At 33.4% G+C, this 18,781-nt stretch overlaps 1 protein-coding gene across 1 annotated transcript; it reads right to left on the bottom strand.

Moving 5' to 3' along the window:
• Positions 1–6,055: 6,055 nt before the first annotated feature.
• LOC112500250 (peptidyl-prolyl cis-trans isomerase CYP37, chloroplastic) lies at positions 6,056–15,696 on the bottom strand. Its single transcript, XM_025103652.1, has 13 exons — positions 15,447–15,696; positions 14,021–14,281; positions 13,851–13,940; positions 13,642–13,737; positions 12,926–13,033; positions 11,820–11,869; positions 10,197–10,299; positions 9,292–9,345; positions 8,218–8,376; positions 8,011–8,133; positions 7,603–7,652; positions 6,456–6,563; positions 6,056–6,387 (listed from the first exon to the last, which is right to left on the bottom strand). The coding sequence occupies exons 1-13, from the start codon at positions 15,669–15,671 to the stop codon at positions 6,381–6,383; spliced, it is 1,434 nt and encodes a 477-aa protein (XP_024959420.1). The 5' UTR covers positions 15,672–15,696; the 3' UTR covers positions 6,056–6,380.
• Positions 15,697–18,781: the final 3,085 nt, after the last annotated feature.

Raw genomic sequence — 18,781 nt, 5'->3', positions numbered from 1 at the left:
ATATATATATATATATATATATATGTGCGTGTGTGTGTGTGTGTGTGTTTATAGGGTTGAGTTCACGTGAGACCAAATATTTTTCGTGAAACTCGTAAGACTAATTTATGTTCATTGATCAACTTTATAAGCTAATGACTTAAATGGTCTAAAGTTGCACGGTGACAATTTTGTAATTATTGAGAAGTCTCGTTGCAATTTTGTGATTATGAATATTCAAATTGTAGATCTAATCCAAGGGTTGAGAATTAGTCTTACGGGTCTCACAAAAAACCTTTGGTCTCACATGATCCCAAGTCTGTATATATATATATATGTATATATATGCATATATATAGGGGTCTATTTAAGGGAGAACTGAGTTGTTTGTGGTAACTGTGATAACCAATATTAACCACAAATCAATAGATAAATTAGGAAATTTATAAATTTGGTAATTTTAAATTAAAATCTTAATGCAAGGACATTTTTGGTATTTTAAAACTCTCCTCTCTCTGGCCACCGTTCTCCGTCCTCCGGCCACCGTTCTCCGTCCTCCGGCCACCGTCCCCCGGTGATACCACTATGATACCACTGTGATACCTAAAAATATTGACTCTGTTAAACAAAAGATACATTGTGATACCTAATCATATATAAGATGCATAGTGATACCACAGTGTTACATCTTCGATCGATCACACAAACAACATCAATGTGATACCCAAACACATATATGATGCATTGTCATACCATTGTAGTATCACCGGAGGACGGTGGCCGGCGAACGGTGGCCGGAGGACGGTGGCCGGAGAGAGAAGAGAGGAGGGAGGAAAGTTATAAAATACCAAAAATATCCTTGCATTAAAATTTTAATTGAAAATTGCCAAAATTATAAATTTCCTAATTTATCTATTGATTTGTGGTTAATATTGGTTCTCACAGTTACCACAAACTAATTAGTTCTCATTTGATTAGGCCCCTATATATATATATATATATATATATATATAATTGGATTTACGTGAGATCAGTCTGTCTTTCTGAGACACATGAAACAACATTTTTACACATGAAACTTCACAATAAAATGATGTGAATATAAAAAAATGCCGAACTTTCACAGCAAAATATATAAAATAAAATAAACATGAGAAGTAGAAGAAGAGAAACATGAGAAATACCGTGAGGTTGAGTGAACAAAAAATACAGAAAAAATTACGAACAACTAATTAATCAAACTAGACGGCAAAACGCTGATTTGACCTGACGAAGAATGACTTTCGATATCATTTTAATTATATTTATTAGTTAGAAGTAACCAACTGTCTAAACATATTTTTACTTTATTAAATAAATAATCCCCCTTCCGATTTTATCCACCGGAATATGTATTGGTTTACACATTCAAACGTATAACATCAACCCATACGTAATTATCGTTTCGAGTCAAAAGCATAGATCCTAAACTCGACCGTTCATGTAAAATCAACCTCGAATCATTTCCGTTCGAATCTTCAATCATATGTTGTACAATCAAGATTAACCGATCGCTTAAAAAACGAATATAACTAAGCAAAAGATCATGAACCCCAAAAATATTTAATCATAATTGATAATTAAATTTTAATTAATTAAATTTATAATTTTAATTTATGTTATTTTCTTCTGTTATAATCGATCGAGTGACTTCTAGGACCATTCGGGTTGTCATCCAAATGGAATCATTATCTTAAAACCACACAAATTAGCGCACATTCGTTGCATTTAATTCCATTTTAAGCATGAGTAAGAATCGGCTTTAATACATTTTGAGTAATTAGTTACTAAATCTGGTATTATTTTTTGTCCAATTACGATCATATTGTCTTTATCTTTTTCTCGATTTTAATTTCGAGATAATTTTTTATGGACTGTTTCCAAATACGGATCGATGAATGTATGCATTTGCATAATACGTGTTTAAGAATTAATTCGAATGTGATACATTACGTGTACGTATAAATGTATATCTTAAAAACTTAAATGAATAAATACATGTGTAAATACTCCTTTCGTCTCAAACTAAGTGTCTGTTCTATTTGCATAATCATTCAACACCCTAATTTCATTGTAAACAATTACCGAACAGTTATATTTCATTTTGCACTATATCATGAAAGTCTCTTAATCATTCTGACCACTTAATCATTCTGCACAAAACCATTCAACAACTGTCAAACCTTAGTTTGTCCGAAAATAAGCTTCAATTTTCAAAAGTAAATGTCTACCTTCCCATTACATCATTAACTATGAGAAAACATAAAATTTGTATGTTTATAATTGAAGGATAAAGTTGTCATTTCATTAGTTAAAAATAATTTTTAATATAATTTATTTTGGTACGAAAGGATGTATAAGATAAAGAAATATCATCGATAATTACAATACAAGACCCCTCACATCAAACTCTTTAAAAGAATATAGAGTAAATTATGATTTTCATCCCTATGTTTTGGTGCTTATAACGATTTTTGTCCATGTGGTTTAAAAATTGCTTTTTTTGGTCCTTGTGGTTTGTAAATTCTTGTCGTTTTCGTCATTTAGACTAACTTTGTTAACGGAATCCGTTAAATGAGGGACAACTTTGGTCTTTTTCCTATTTTATCTAGTTTTTTATTATAAAATTTAAACTAAATTTTTTTAAAAGTGTCCTCCTTATAAGAAACAAATATACAAAAAAAATCAAACGATGGCACCATTTGATTAAAAAAATGACACTAACATGATTTGAACTTAAGTCTGGAGTGGAATAAAAACCTTGCAAACCAACTCCACCAAATAAAACTTGTGTTCGTTATAGTTTCAAATACATACGGTGGCATACAACAGATCAATACGGTTGCACCTTTCACGAACCTAAATTTTTTATCCTTCGACAAAGGAATAATACGTTGACATGTGCCATCATATGCACCACTATAGGTCCGTCCTTGGCTAGCTCTCGTGATATCATCTCTTTTCCTTGGTTGTTAGCACTCAGCACCTAAGAAAAGCAACCATGTCTCTTCTTTGCCTTTCCTTTCGGTTGTCAAAGAAAAATTCATCAGGATCTTCACTCACCCTCAGGATGTTTTAAACTACCCTTCTTATCAAGACTATTATCGCTATCGATTTCAAATATGAAAAACCGGTACTCGTTTGGGACATTGCTGGAGCCAAATATTATTGGCCAGTTACGTTGGTGGTGATGTAACCTTGTTGAGGTATCGGTTGGCGAAGACGATGGGGTGGGAATTGGAATAGGAATCAGAATAGGATGGGGTTGAGGTGGCTACCATATATCTATATTACAGGTATAATATATACTATTATGTTATAATTTTCTAAATAATATATATATATATATATATTAAAAGTCGAAAATACCCTTGATTTAATAAATTACTTTAACACGTTAGTCAGAAGGACAAAAAGAGAAACAAAATAAAAATCATAAGAATGAAAAAAACAATTTCTAAATCATAGGGACGAAAAATGTCATTAACACCAAACTAAAGGGACGAAAATTGTAGTTTACTCAAGAACATAATTACAATGTTAGCTCGAATTAACAGCTACAACATTTATTAGTGGATGAAAAAAAAAAGATATTCAATCTATTTTTTTATAAGTTTTAATTTTATTTAGGGTTAAAGTGATGTTTGTTTATCTTTTAATGGTTTTATTAAGAGGCAATTTCTTAATATAAAATTATTCAGAGGGTTTTATAACCATTAAGATGCAGATTTTTTTGTCAAACAATTAAATTTTATTTTGCACTATATCATGAGAGCATCTTAATCATTCTGATCACTTAATAATTTTGCACCAAACCATTCAGCAACTATCAAACAGTCCATAAATGTATAAAAGCAATTTATTTTATTTTAAAAAATCATTATAGCACTATATTTTTTTTTCTTATTACGATAATATATATTTAAGTTATTTTTTTGTTGTTAAAACATTGTAATTTAAAAAAAATTACTCATTAAAATAACAGATAATCTTTTTTTTAATTAAGATGATATGACACACGTTAAAATGTCTCTATATCATGTTATTGTTGATATAGGATGTCTACATGTAACATATTTCTGACGTAACATTTATCACATTGTTAAAAAAATATTATTCTAAAATATTTAATTTGTATACAATTTCTATTAGGGTTTTTTATGCTATGTAGTAAAATGATGTGTCATCCACATCATCTCATTTAAGTCATGTAAGCAAAAAAAATAAGAGGTTGATTGAGTAACCGGTGTAAAGCATCTCCGATAACTATGTTAAAATGAAAAAAATAAGGATTTTATCAATTTTTCGCTCGAACCGCTATATGCCATCTTGTATATCAAAATAGAGAAAAGATTTACCATTTCATATTAAATTTGTTTGAAAGTTAGTTGGATTGTTTGAGAGTGTGTTTAATAGTTATTAAAGTATTAAATATATTGACTATTTTAATAATATAATTAATGATAGAGTTTTTAAAATAGAGCAGCTAGGGTTGAATACAATTTTTAGATATTTTAACTTTTTAGAGAAATTTTAGTATAACTGTTTAAAATGCTCTGAAGGTAACATGATACTTTTTTTTTCTATTTTTCTAAATATCCAACCCGCTATGTGAGCCGACTAATCCCAGAACGACCACCTGCTTTGCAGATAGCCCGGAGTCACCGCATTTGAACCTCCATGACTACAAAGGGATTTTTATTCCTCCTTGGATTTGAACCTGAGACATCCTGATACCTTTGACCTTTGAAGTCAAGCTCAAACCAATCAGGCACCACCCTTGTGGATAAACATGTTACTTATTAGTTATTGCTATAGTAGGTAGTTTTATTCAAAATATAATGATCTAATAAAAATAATTTGAAAATATATTATTATAAAATAAAATATGATAATATGATTAAAAAAATGAAATGTTACATTTATAAATCAAAAGTTAATTATTTTCAATAATTTTTGGTGCGGGGTCAACTTCATAGTACATATGGAATAATTGTGTTATTCATAGGCATGACCCTGGCCTCGGCCTTGGCCCCGGTCCCAATCAAACCCCTGTCAAACCCCATGAAGAATATCCGTTAGTTTGAGTCTACCGAGGATCCCAGCCCCGCCCCCAGCCCCGGTTTGAGTAACAGCCCCGGTTTGAGTCTACCAGGGATCCCCGGCCTTAGGACCCGTTTTAGCTAGAAATCCCTGTCCCTATTCGGGTTGGGTGAGCCGGGTTCCCTACCAGATCAGGTTAAAACACTATCCTTAATTATTCAAAAGAAGAAAAAAACTTGTGTATGTGAAAGTGTGTGCATGCAATATCTGCATCCATGTGTATGTATATGAAGGACACAGAGGACATGACCTTTCTAAACATGCTGTGATTTGTTCGTTCTTGTATGTTCATAAGTTTACTTTCTTCCTATTTGATACTAAGGGGCGGTTTACCAAATACCTATCCGGTAAATGCTTACCAATAAAATTTAATACTATTATATACTTACCAGGTAAGATTTTAGGCCACCAAAACGAGATCGCATGTAACAATTTATCCGGTAAGTGCTTACCATGGTAAGAATCGTCGCCCTCACTTACCGGGTAAGACTCTTGGTCCTTGTCTCGCTCTTACCAGGTAAAATTCTTGGTCCTTACCATATTCATCTGATGAGGTAATATGACTTGGTAAGCGCTTACCCGAGTAAGCATTTGGTAAACGGCCCCTAAGGGTGTTTGAGATCCAGTTTGAACGGTTAGCAGTGGTTTAAGAAATTTCAAACCAAACGATTTACCTTCATAGTGTTTTGCTGTAAAGTTTTAAGTGTAAAAAAATGGTAAAACAAGTCTCACGACAACAACCTGTACACATCGGACGCTCGGCAAAAATCCTAGGTCTGCCATTGTGGACCCCTAATCTAAGAGGAAACAAGTGAATCTATGTTGGTGGCGAAGGGCAAAGGTCGATGGGTGCGTTTTGGCCTTACTTTATCGTATTTGAGAATCTCATAGTACGATATTCTCCACTTTTGGCCGAACCTTGTTCTGTGTTTTCAGTAACGCGTGACTAATCGATTTTTCTCAACATATCAATACATCGGTCATAGGTACAAATATGTAGTAAAAGACTTGAAATGGAAATCTGTAAAACAAAAATGTGTCGTAAATATAGTGCCTACTGCCCAGCCAGCCAGTGTACGAAATATCAGACATTAACTCTATAGAACAATGTGAAAAATCTCGTTTTCGGGTTGTTCAGATTTGTAACCCGAATCAAATTTTCACAAGTTAAGCTGAATCAAATTTACACGAAAGATTGACTTGCCTGATTTGATCTTGTTTTGGTACGATTGGCAAGCAAGATAGTTTGCAACTTGAAGTTATAACCTGTTGAAAACAAACCGAAATGAATTTAAAGGTAGAATGATAAGTTAAAAGGACGGACACCGTTATACCTTTCTGACGGTAATACGAGGTTATCTTGACCGTCTACTAGCTTTGCAGAACGAACAATATCACCGGTCTTGATTTGAGGGAGAACATCTCTTCCAATGGTCGTGTATCTATGTATTTTTGGAAGAAATCAATTTTGCGAGAAACAAGTTGTTTAACCATGTATACAGCGTCATTTCAATCTTTTTGGAGGCCCTGGTTCAGATGTGGTCTAGATGTACCACAGTACCAAGACTATAGATCAACTGAACGTATTGTTATTTTGAAAACAACATATAAAAGTTTGTACCATATATTATATTCAAAATCTTACAAACTAAAACAACAATGAATAAGTCAACTTCAAAGTGGATTTGTTGTGCGAAGAGTGCGTTATGACCCGTGGCCGCCTGCCTGGTGGGGGCGGCTCCCCAATCTTTCATGAGAGAGGGACGAGCGAGAGATTAAAAAATGTCTTAAAATGACAAAGTAACAAATGAAATTCCCTTAAATAGAACATATGAAGTTTACTAGACCTAGGATTTTTGCTGGGCATGTGCACTTTTAAGGTGGATTAGAGTCTCGCAAAGTTGGTTGATGTGTTTTTAGCAAGAATTCCACTGTTTCAAGGGATATTTTAAGTTTTTGTTTTATTGATTTTGAGGGACTTTTTTGGTTTTTAGTTGATTTCAAGGGACTTTTTTGGTTTTTTGGTTGATTTCAAAGATCTTTTCCGGTTTTTTGGTTGATGTTTCTTGTATTTTCTAATATCCCAAAGAACTCTTCAAAATTTAGTGGGTGCACCTTTCATACCTCACAAAAAATTCTACTCACGAAAATAAATTGAGCAGGTGCTGTTAATAGATCCGCCTCAGCTTCTGACATTCTTTGAAATAAAATATTTAACCTGGTCCTCATAATCAACTATCTCCAAAAGCCATTTTCAATGGGTAAACCAAACTGACGTGGTAAATCCCGAAAGTAGGATCTGAGAGGGATAAGATGTACGCAGATCTCTACCACAACAGGTAGAGCGGTTATTCAAAAGCATAAAACATTATAATTGAGTTAAAAACATGTATTTTTGGGGCCCTATTTCATATATAACATTGGCACACCTTCAAGCACGATCCTGAATATATAATCAGTGCAAAAGGTTTGAAGACATACCCGAATACAGAAAATTGGCCCTCGTCAAAAGATAAGCCGCCTAAGCCAGACTGTTGATGCATAAACATGTATTAGTCATGATCTCCTAGATAAATTCACATTCTGTTTCTAAATATTAGAAAAAAAACAGAATTATTGACGTTTTTCTGAACTATGAACTATAATTGTACTAACGAAGGATCGTGTGAGAATAGGAGTTAAGGTGAGAAGTGTAAGAAGGGATTTGGACCCTTGGTCACTTCTAGTTAGTGTTGATCTAATGGTTCAGATTAAGGGTATTTTCAATTGATCTTCAATTAGGATTGATCCAAGGGTGTAAATCCCTTCTTACCCTTCTCACGATAACTACTATTCTTACCGGAAACCAACTCTAATTGTACCAAAGTAATCGGGATAAATGCTACTCACATAGCTTTTATCATAAAGATAGAAGAAGAATTGATTCGGAGACGAGTATTCCTCAGAGACATCATCATGAGCCATAGCAACTGCACCATAAACAGATAACGGAAGCACAGGCAGCTCTCCGTCCTTACATTTGGAACATGTCATACGTTAGAAAAAAATGAGCAAAGGAGATCAAGAATCGACCATTTGAACACAAAATAAACCAACCTGTATGCTTAAAGTTGTTTTATACAGTGGCTCAAACTGTCCAGATGGCATTATCTCTAGAGGAACACTATAACCTATGCTCTTATTGATCCCACTGTCTGAAAGAACAGCTTGGTCAGTGCATTTGAGCTTCATTCCGTCATACGCCCCATCAACTACCTGAACATGGATTAATTTACCCTTTTCATTCTCAAAATCTAAAAGATATTTTATTCTTGTTATTAAAAACATCCATTTATTATGTGGACTCCATTACATTACTCTACAAAAGAGCCATTGAGAAGAGAATGGAGGTTCCAACATATATTGAAGAAAAATGCTCAAGTCTAGTCAACTTGGGGACTCCAACACGCCCCCTCCAACTGAGGCTAGACGGGCACAGATTATCATAGTGACGAATCCCTAGAGCGGTAGACTTGGCTTAGATACCATGCGAGGATATGTAGTACCCCATTAGATTACTCTTTAAAAGAGCCTTTGAGGAGAGAACGGGTTCAAACATATATAGAGGTAAAAGGGTCCAAGTCTAGCCGATGCGGGACTCTTAACATATTAAAAGGAAATAACCGGTGCGGGTTACTTCCAAGCGTCATGTAATATCTTGCTCTCGCAAAAAGTCCAATGCTTAGGCAACACGAGTCTTATATTATTATTCATAAATGAACACTTGAATACCATAATAACAGATAAAATATGCTTAAAACTTGATGACTCCTAAATCTTTCACTTATAATACAACGGTGAAGTCAAGTACGATGAGTAAGCAAGAAATTGGAAACGCCCTAATAATCACATGTGAATTCACAATCAGTTCTGAAAGTGTATGATCCGTTGTGTTCAAGAGCAAATTTATGATCAAAAAAAATCATGGGAAGAAAAAAGTCATATCTTCTAGACTTCTACCGAACATGAAGTATGCATCTTTAAATTAATCACTGGAGAGATTGCATAATTACACCAAGATATAATAGTAAATTTGAATTGTGAAGCATTTAATATGCAAATGAAGTTTTAAGCGTGTAGTGAAGTTACAAAGATAACTTAAAAGAATGATGTAGTACTTCACTACCTTACCAGTTTTGCAAAATTTCCTGTTGTAAGTGGTGCCGAATATCCATCCAGTACAACCTGTGTATATGGTTAATAATTAATTGAAGCCACAACCCCAGATTTGCAGAACATAAACAATATGAGTACACAAACTTTTTGTTAGCAATTGCTCTCTTAAATTAGAGTCCACTTCTTTACGTTTGTAAAAGTATGCATGTAACTTTGAGTTGTAGACTTAAGTGGATGGTCATTTTACATTAATTGGACCTCTTATGAACAATGAGAAGATGAAAATGGATAAAATGAAAGAGAGCATAAATTCTTATCATACCAGGCAAAAATCAAACAAACTTCCTAAACAAAGAAAATAGGGCAGACATACTCCTTGTCCAATAGAAGCATTATTTAGAAGCATTATTTAGAAGCACCAAATGCCTACGTGGCTACATAAGGTTTCAACTTCTCTCATAAAATAAGCAGATTGAGTGAACAATAGGCCTGGGGCATAAAAGCAAATTTTCATCCAGGCGCCCACCAAGATCCCTGCCAAGGCGCTTGCACACTTGGACAGTTGGACTCCCACATGTCGTGGCAAACAAACATCGGGCAACATCAGACTCCACTACTCAACATATGGAAGAATAGAAAATCTGGTTATCAGATGATGTGGTTTGTGCACACAGAAAGGCTTGATTCATCAAGTAAAAACACAGTTGGCGGTAGTTATATGAGGCACTATGAACGGGTTGTTTGACATCAAGGAACGAATATATGCCTGCATAGTCGCATGATGGAAGACCGAGGATTTCCAAAGTGGGTGTTGGGAGTCATAAACTAATATACTTGTTTTTAGTATGTGGGTTCTGTTTCACTACTCAAAACCCTGTTGCGTAGAGGATGCATCCTAAACATGGCAAGATTCAGCATACCTGGATTGTAGCAGCTTTTATTGGTACACCACCAGCCTGTGGAGTAAACATTGAACCATCTCCTTTTTCAACCACAAACTCGACAATTGCTCTCCCCGTGAGCCTAAGTCAGCAAGTCCGCAATGTCATACCGGAAGCAGGTAGTATTTATTAGAATCAAATAAAGCTGCTGACTTGTATCATAGTCCTCTAGAAATTAGAGTAACACCATAGGGCCACCAAAATGCACAAAATCCAAGTTAAGTTCCTACGTTTAACATTTTATAAGTTTGTTTTAAGTCCATGCTACATTCTAGATGTGCAACTGGGCTTATGTAGTATCCCGACCCCAGGCTTAATGCCTCATCAAGAGTCATAAGCACTTCCTCAAGTGCTCTAATGGAACTCCGGTGTCTAGTCTACCCTATTTGCTGAAGTGTTAATGGAACTCTGGTGTCCTATTTAAATATATAACAACTTTGTCCAATATGCACTTATTTCCCTCTAGCGCAGAGAGATAATCCTCTTTTTTGTAAACCATAGGTGTCAGGGTCAGCTTGCACGCACCTCGACTAATTCCAGGGGCTGGAGAACAACCAGAAAAATCCCCATGGCCTTGCATGAGTCGAATCGTTGACCTCTGAGGACGATTCTCAATATCTAAACTATATTATAAAGCATTTGATCAAAACTCTTAAAAACCATTTTTATGCATGAAGTACTGTTTATTGATGCATATTACTTAAAATTCAAGATTACAAGTAAATTGTGCGCAAGTACAACCTATTAAAGCTCCATTTTTAAATTCGTGTAACTAATTGCAGATAAACATAATTAAATACAGAATAAACATCTCATTTTAAATATAAAAAATCTAAAATATAATTAAGATAATCATTGAGTTCTAACATAATCTTAATTATTATCTCTATAAAAATTATATTATTAAACCAAAAATAAATTACTTCGTTAATGAACTTTAATAAAATTTGAATTAAAGAAATTACACAAAAAAATGACAACTTTTAAATAGTTAATTTGATACTAATACCAATATATTTTTTTTTTCAAAACTTTATGATATCTTCAAAATTTATATTTTATTCAAAAATAAAAACATCATTGCTTTCTCAAAACAAGATAAAATCGTCTTATAACATCGATAAAGACAAAGAATAAAACGAAACATTAAAATCGAGATATATCTCGCTGCATTGTGTGAGTACCCTTCTAGTATATATATATATATATATATATATATACATACATATATGTGTGCGATCGGGAGAAAACCCTGAAAAAAGAAAGAACTGAAGCACCCATCCAAATTGTTGGATTGACATGGTCCAATGGAAATGATCAAAAAGGTGGTTATAACCACCTTTCTTTAAATACAAATATTTCCTCTTAATTTTTAATTCGAAAATCAGCGAAATACAAAAAAAAATTGGAGTAAACAAATTACACCAGAAAAACGATCACTTTATTATCTTTAGTTTGACATCCATTGATATATTTTGTCATCCCCTTTTTCCATGGTTCTCCGGTTCTCTTTTTCAAGGTTCTCTCTATATCTTTTCCATATATATAAATATTTTTGAAGCATACAGATTGAGAAAATAAAAGATCTAGGTGAACTTTTACCTAGGATTATTCGTGTACTGCGCAGGCAGCAAGAAGGATAGCCCAGGAGCCTGTCAAAAACAAAACTGCAATCATATACATCAAGTGCTTGTAACTTGCATATCCCGAATTTCTCATATTATCAATTACTCTGGTACAAATAATTCAACATTATCTTTTGCATAGCACAAATTTAAGTTGGCACTTGGCGAAACAGTTACTTATAGCAGTTTCCAGCTTTATGAGGCATTTAATATTATGAACTTGAAGTGTCAAAAGGTACTCATATACTTACAAGATAAGAGAAGTTAATCACAATTCATCACATGCCCCTTTTTACTTATATGTCACATTAGTAGAGAGCCAGTACTTCTAAGAAAAAATTCCAGGCAACTCATTATGGTCCCATATTATTATCAAAGTGTTTAGAGGTCCTTTTCTACAAGATCTTCAAACCATTTGAAACTCTCCTAAACCATGTCATGATAGGCTAAAAATTCAAAACACTAAACAATAACTAATTATAAATAGAACCAAGTTTATAAATACACTTAAGACTATATTTAGATATTGTTCAATTAATAAGCAGACATAAATTTATGACCAACAAGAAAACGCTCAAGATATTTAAAGTTGCATTGTAACTGTGCAGTTATTGTACTTTAATCAAATCAAATCAAAACAAAACAAAATTCAAATTCACTGTTAAATAAAGATTGTAAGGGAGTTATGAATTCAATATTCTCTTACTTGTATGATTACAAAAAAATATATATTTTTGGGTTAATTTCAAAATTTACCCCTAAACTTCATCAACTCTAAAATTTCACGTTGTTTTTAATTTTCTATTGGATAGCGTTGGCATCACATAAAACAATTTTAACAGATAAGTAATTATTACGTGGTATGAAGGGGCAAAAACATGAAATTGGTTGTTTGATGTTGTGTTTGTTGCATTTTGAAGTTCAAAAGGGAAACTGATTGCAACATGAGAGTTCATTTGTTTCCTTTGTCATTGTTTCTGGTCAATAGACTTGTTAAAGTAACATAAAATTACTAGTTAAGCCAACATTTGTACATCTTCGATGCTTTTGCATAGAGTACAGTTTGTATTACTCGCAATGTACCTGTAGCAGCTCTAGCTGGGCAATAGAATCCAGTGAAGATGCAAGAGCTACTGATACTTTATCTGGATCCTTGTCCTTTATATATCCAAGTAGAGTCTGCAATCCTCCCTGCAAGACCAAAAGCATTATTCTAGAACCTGTGGCATCCACCCAACTAATGGACTTTTCATGATGTTACTTTCATAAAACACGAGTAGAACATTGATTTCAAAAACAACGTGAGAAAATATATAAGTTGTGTTACTTGTCTATATATGGCACGCAGGAACATATCACCATATGAAAAGCATCAGAAACCTCCTTAATCCATTAGAATAAAATAATTTGCCAGTTGGCACTTAAGAAAAGGTTAGTTGGTCTTTTAGAGACAACAATAAATGGATCTAGCTGTAAAAGGGAATAAGAGAACTTGAAGTACATATGGTTTTGTAGGAACATCATGGAGCTTCCATCAATGAAATCAATTTTAGTAAATAATCTCCTCTTCCACGTTTTAGATGAATGACATTTAGTATCATGGAAAAAATGGCTAGTTTCCTAAAGCATTATTTTGGCAATTGCATGCAAATGAAAAGACAGCATATGATGTTAACAGAATAACAGTTCCGGAATTCTTATATCCTGAAAGGAAACGGAGCCTTGGAAATCAGTCATTGCAACACTCATGCTACCGCCTGCTCAATCTAAAGGAGCTTAATCACTATCTTGCAAAGTACCTTCCCATCAATAAGAGATGCATAAATTGCCAGCCCGTTTTCCTTCTGATCAGCTGGTATGCTTGCCAAAATAGATTCCTTTTCATCCACAGCAATCTGATGAGGATTACAGAGAGTGAATGAGAGAGAGGGAACCAAGAAGGGTGAAGAGACAATGAGGAAAAAGAATAACGGCACTACACACTGTTTACATGCCTTGAAGTAATTACCTTTAAAGCTTTCTTTACATTACCCTCCATTGTTCCATAAGGCTTTCTCTGAGGAATCCTTAGCAAGTATGACAGTTCCTCTAGAGAATTCTACAAGCACAGTAAAGAAAGTTTCAACATAAGAAAGATCAAAACAATGAAAGTGGAGCAATGATAAACTTTTGATTGACCTGTATGCTTTTCATGTTTGTGTTTGCAGGGATGGCTTTTCTCAAAGCTAATTCTCCGGTTCTCGGAACCTTGGTGTCTGGCGAGTATAGCACTGCCTTAGCAGGTGGAAGAAATGACGGATCCCATCCAGGCAAAGGCACTGGCGATGTTAGTTGAATGATAACAAGAATGACAGAGATTGTAGCCCCCAGTCTCATAACTCCACGCTCTAAAGCTGGCACATATAATTTGGTGATGATCTTTTGGTGACCTGAACATTCCTACATACAGAATCCGATTTGTAAAATTGGTACAACCTGAAGCAAGACGATGCAGTATTTTGCATTCAGGTGTTAAAACATCTGAGAATTGCACAAAAATGCATCTCCGAAAAAATCCAACCCACTGCTAAAGCATGGTTCTCCTGATACATGAAGATATAAGGGATACAGCTCAAGGAGGACTAAGCTATTACAGCGGTAGCCACATAAATCAATTCAGACCTGCAGGAAGTTACAAGTGAGAGTAACTTTCTATCCTACACTCTTCCTACTGCATCTAAAAAGTTGACTAAATGGTAAGAATTTTGACCAGGGGCAAAACACACACATTCCTACACAGTCCCTACAGGCCACAATTCATCATCATATTCACCAAAACCACGCAGATATCATTGAACGCATTACTGGAACCAAAACATAATTTTCCCATCATTCACAGTAGGAAATAGGTCCACTGGACTCCTGTTTGCACCTATTAATATAATTCAAACACTGATGGACATGTACATCAGAATAATTCAGGATTGCAAGCGATTAGTGTGTCTAGATGTCGGGTGAGAGCTTCCAATGGCCCGATATTTGCATTCTTATTTATATATCATGTGATGTCAACATGTTTATAGGAATGCTAAACATGGAAAAAGGTAATTTTCATCTCCATCGAAAACCCTAAGTGGCAGAAACAACGTTTAAAATGCGATCAATATAGAATCGATTTGCCTATTGTTTGTCGACAAAATAATCTGGGATGTCTTATCATTAGTTTTCATCATAAGTATCAGATATTAGTCCAAGTACGTGCAAAATTAGAAATAAATTATCAAATTATCCTAACATTGATCATGTCTAATGTAGACAGCAACCCAAGTAGACAAACCATGCTTCTAATTGACTTTCGGGACGCAGTTGAAGCTTGGAATAGACACAACATACAATCAAAATTCTAAACTAAATTTACCTCAATTACGAATCTAAATCACTGAATTCGGATTTTCATACACTAAAATGTTTCTTTTACCTAAAAACAAAATGCATGCTATTCCATGAAACTGTAGTCAGAGTACAGCGTGATACAATATTAATTCCACATCACATAAATAACCAACGATGATTCGTTTCCAAAACCATAAACCGAGAAAACAGATCAATCAGAACTCATACTAACCGTTAAGTGCTCCAATTTAGAGAAAATGCAGCTAATAAGCTTCCGCTGAAGTGATCTCGCGGGGCTTCTGCTGAACAGGATCATGGACCGTGTCGACACACAATAACGTCTGGAAGCAGAGGGGTTAACTGCGACATTGATGGAAACTTTGGGGGAGCTGATTGAAGAAGATAACGAAACCGCCATGGCCAAATTGTTGCAGGTTTTGGCGGGGCTAATCATCATCCAAATCCTATCTATTCTCGTAGCTTCCAGTTACTTGCAGTTGGTAGGACGAGCGCGTGGGATCAAATCCACGAGCTATCATTGGGACAACTCAGCAACGCATCGACAATACCATGGAACTGCACGTACCCGATCTCCTCCAGCTTTTGTGAAAATTTAGTCTTGGTCCTTAATCTATGCCATGTTATTATTTTTAGTCCTTGATGGTGCATTTAATAAATTCGATAAAAATTGAAATGATATGTTTGAATTTAGATAAATTATCTTATTGAAATGATAGGGTATAGGGTTGTTTGTTTACTTTTTAATAGTCTCGTTAAGAGGCAGTTTTTGAATTCTTAAGAGGTAAATCTTATTTGACAGAAAAAAAGTTTGCTTCTTAATAGTTTCAAAACACTCTAAATGATTTTGTATCATAGATCTCTCTTAACCATTCAACTTCCTAATTTCATTATAAACAATTATCAAACAATTATATTTCATTTTGCACTATATAATGAAAGTCTTTTAATCATTCTGACTACTTAATCATTTTGCACCAAATCATTCAGTAATTACCAAAGAGCCCTTAAACTAGCATTTTAGTAACTTGTTGTCATTTTTTCAATTATAACTCTTATTAATAATATTTATCATTTATTACTATTAATTATAAATAAATATTAATAAAATTTAAATATTACTAATATTAACTAATAATTAATATAAACTGAATTATTATTAATTAATTTTAATTATACATTATATATTAATATTATTTGTTAAATATTTACAATAATTATTAATCATATCAATTATTTTCATAATATTATTTTTTTTAACTATTATTAAATATATTTTAGTTACAAATAGAAGTCATTGCAAATATAAAATAATTTATGTTTATATTATATAAAAATTAAAATTATATTTGTTTTCCTTCTTATATAATAAAAATATATTAATAAGTTGAATAAAATATTTCATTTAATCATTAAATATTAATTATAATATGTGAGGTGGACCATTTTTATTTTTATTATATGTAATGATTATTTAAATCATATATAATAATTTTTTCCTAAAATTTGTTTTAACAAATTTAAATATTATAATATTTATAACAATTAGTTTGAAATTTTTTTAATCAATATATTATATTTTTTTTTTACTATTTTGTTTGTATTAATTAATATATTATATTATTAGAGATTTATTTTAATTATATTTTGATATATTATAATTGGTTAATTTTTCAATATGTCATTTTTTGTCATTTTACATTCTCACCAGCTAACTTATAAATTAACAGTTAACTTATCAGCAATCAGCTAGTTTATCAGTTTGTTTGCCAAACATAACCTTTACAGGATAGAACATTACAAGAATTATTGTTTCATGTGGAAGACAATAACATAGTGTAAGAGGTGTGTTCCATCCCCTTTCATGGAACAGGATCAAACAAACTTATATTTTACCAACATACCCTTAAAATAAAACTTAATTTCAATCTAAAATATCAAATATATTTCCCTCTTTACATTTTACCTATTTTTAATTTTTATTTAATGTATTTTATGAAATATAAGCTATTAGAGGAACTGCAAATATATATGTTATATTTTCTCTATCTTCTTCCAAATTTGAATATTTCTCCATCGTCTGTTTTTTTTTTTCCTATTTTAAATGAGAGCTTAAAATAAACCACAAAAGTGGTGTCTGATTTGTTTGAATTTGGCTCCAAAGGTCAAAAGTACCAGGAGGTCTCAAGTTCAAATTCAAGTAGGAATAAAAATCCCCTTGTGGCCACGGAGGTTCAAATGCGGTGACTCCAGGCTATCTGCAAAGCAGATGGTCGCCCTGGGAGTAGTCGGCTCGCATAGCGGGTTGGATATCCAAGTTAATAAAAAAAAATGAGAGTTTAAAATAGCTCTTGGAGCATAATTTCCCAAATCAACAAGGTCAAATTACTTGGTCTTTTGATTGTAAAACATCCTCAATGAGATAACCTTTTAGAGAGAAATTATCATAATTTAAAATACAGTAAATAAAATAATAATATGTCATTAATAATTTTTGCTTAATCAATACAAATTTGTCACACTAGACTTTTTCCTAAGGTTATGACAACTAACAGTTCAACATGAATACTGGAATATCATCATAAACATTATGCAAATCAGTGCAGCGAAATACTTAAACGTACTTACCATGCTTAAAGAACATGGTCCTGAATTACACAAGCAAAACTGAACTAGTGAAACAGTGAAACTAAACATAAATTTAAACCAGTATAACGTCTAACTTGAACAGCACAACAAGTTATAATGTAAGGAGCTACATGTTCTCGTTACCTTTGTTGCTCTCTATTATGGTCTTGAAATACATTCTAGTAGTCAGTTTTATACTTGATTAATTCATAGTTTTTCGCTAAGCAGTTATCAAATGTATTTTTCATATAAAAATGGCATACAAACTATTGCCATAGGCTTGAATGTATTGGAGCTCAATATGAACTCAATGGGAAGAAAGCAAGTTGGTTCACGATGATGGCGTGTTCATCAGTTCATGAATTAGGTAGAACAGATAAGTGAAAGAAGGTCGGAAAACTAACTCGAGAACGAAATGACCCATTTGGGTGTCATTTGCTGCCCCCCCCCCCCCGCGGGGGCGCAAATCAAGTCGAGGAGAAGGAGAACAAACATGGAAATGAAAATAGAGAGAATTTGGAGCATGAGAAGCTATAAAGCATTGAATTCAGAAATCTACACCATTTTCGAGTTTAAGTGTTTTATTTGGTAGACAAATCCACAGTAGCACGATATAACATGAAAATGAGGTTGTTTATGAATCTTAACGGTTATGTATGAAGTAAAAATGGATGTCTTTATGTTCAAAGCATGATTGATGGTATTCTGCATGAATTGGGGTATGAACTGAAAGTTTATTATGCCGGACATTAGTAAACACACTGGTAAGACTTTGTGCATATAGGACGAAACAAAACGGGCTAGAATGGTGTTATTTCAACTGGGGATGGTGTTGTGTACATGTAAACTGGTCGGATTAGATACTATACAAAGAGAGTGAGCCTGAAAGTGAGCTTGTGAGCCGACAGATACAAGTCGCAT

The sequence above is a fragment of the Cynara cardunculus genome, assembly GCF_001531365.2.
Source record: "Cynara cardunculus var. scolymus isolate 2C chromosome LG 17, CcrdV1, whole genome shotgun sequence".
In the NCBI taxonomy this organism is placed as follows: Eukaryota; Viridiplantae; Streptophyta; class Magnoliopsida; order Asterales; family Asteraceae; genus Cynara; species Cynara cardunculus.
The sequence above is the reverse complement of the archived record's forward strand: the minus strand, read 5'-3'. Positions and strand labels throughout refer to the sequence as shown.

Bases quoted from the DNA above. Each gene is read 5' to 3' on its own strand.
- LOC112500250 (XM_025103652.1), bottom strand. From the start codon at position 15,671: ATGATGATTAGCCCCGCCAAAACCTGCAACAATTTGGCCATGGCGGTT. The intron at 11,870-12,925 runs GTACATTGCGAG...TGTTTTTGACAG, and splicing joins CCCAGCTAGAGCTGCTACAG to GCTCCTGGGCTATCCTTCTT. The intron at 8,377-9,291 runs GTAAGGTAGTGA...ATCCATGTTCAG, and splicing joins CAGGAAATTTTGCAAAACTG to GTAGTTGATGGGGCGTATGA.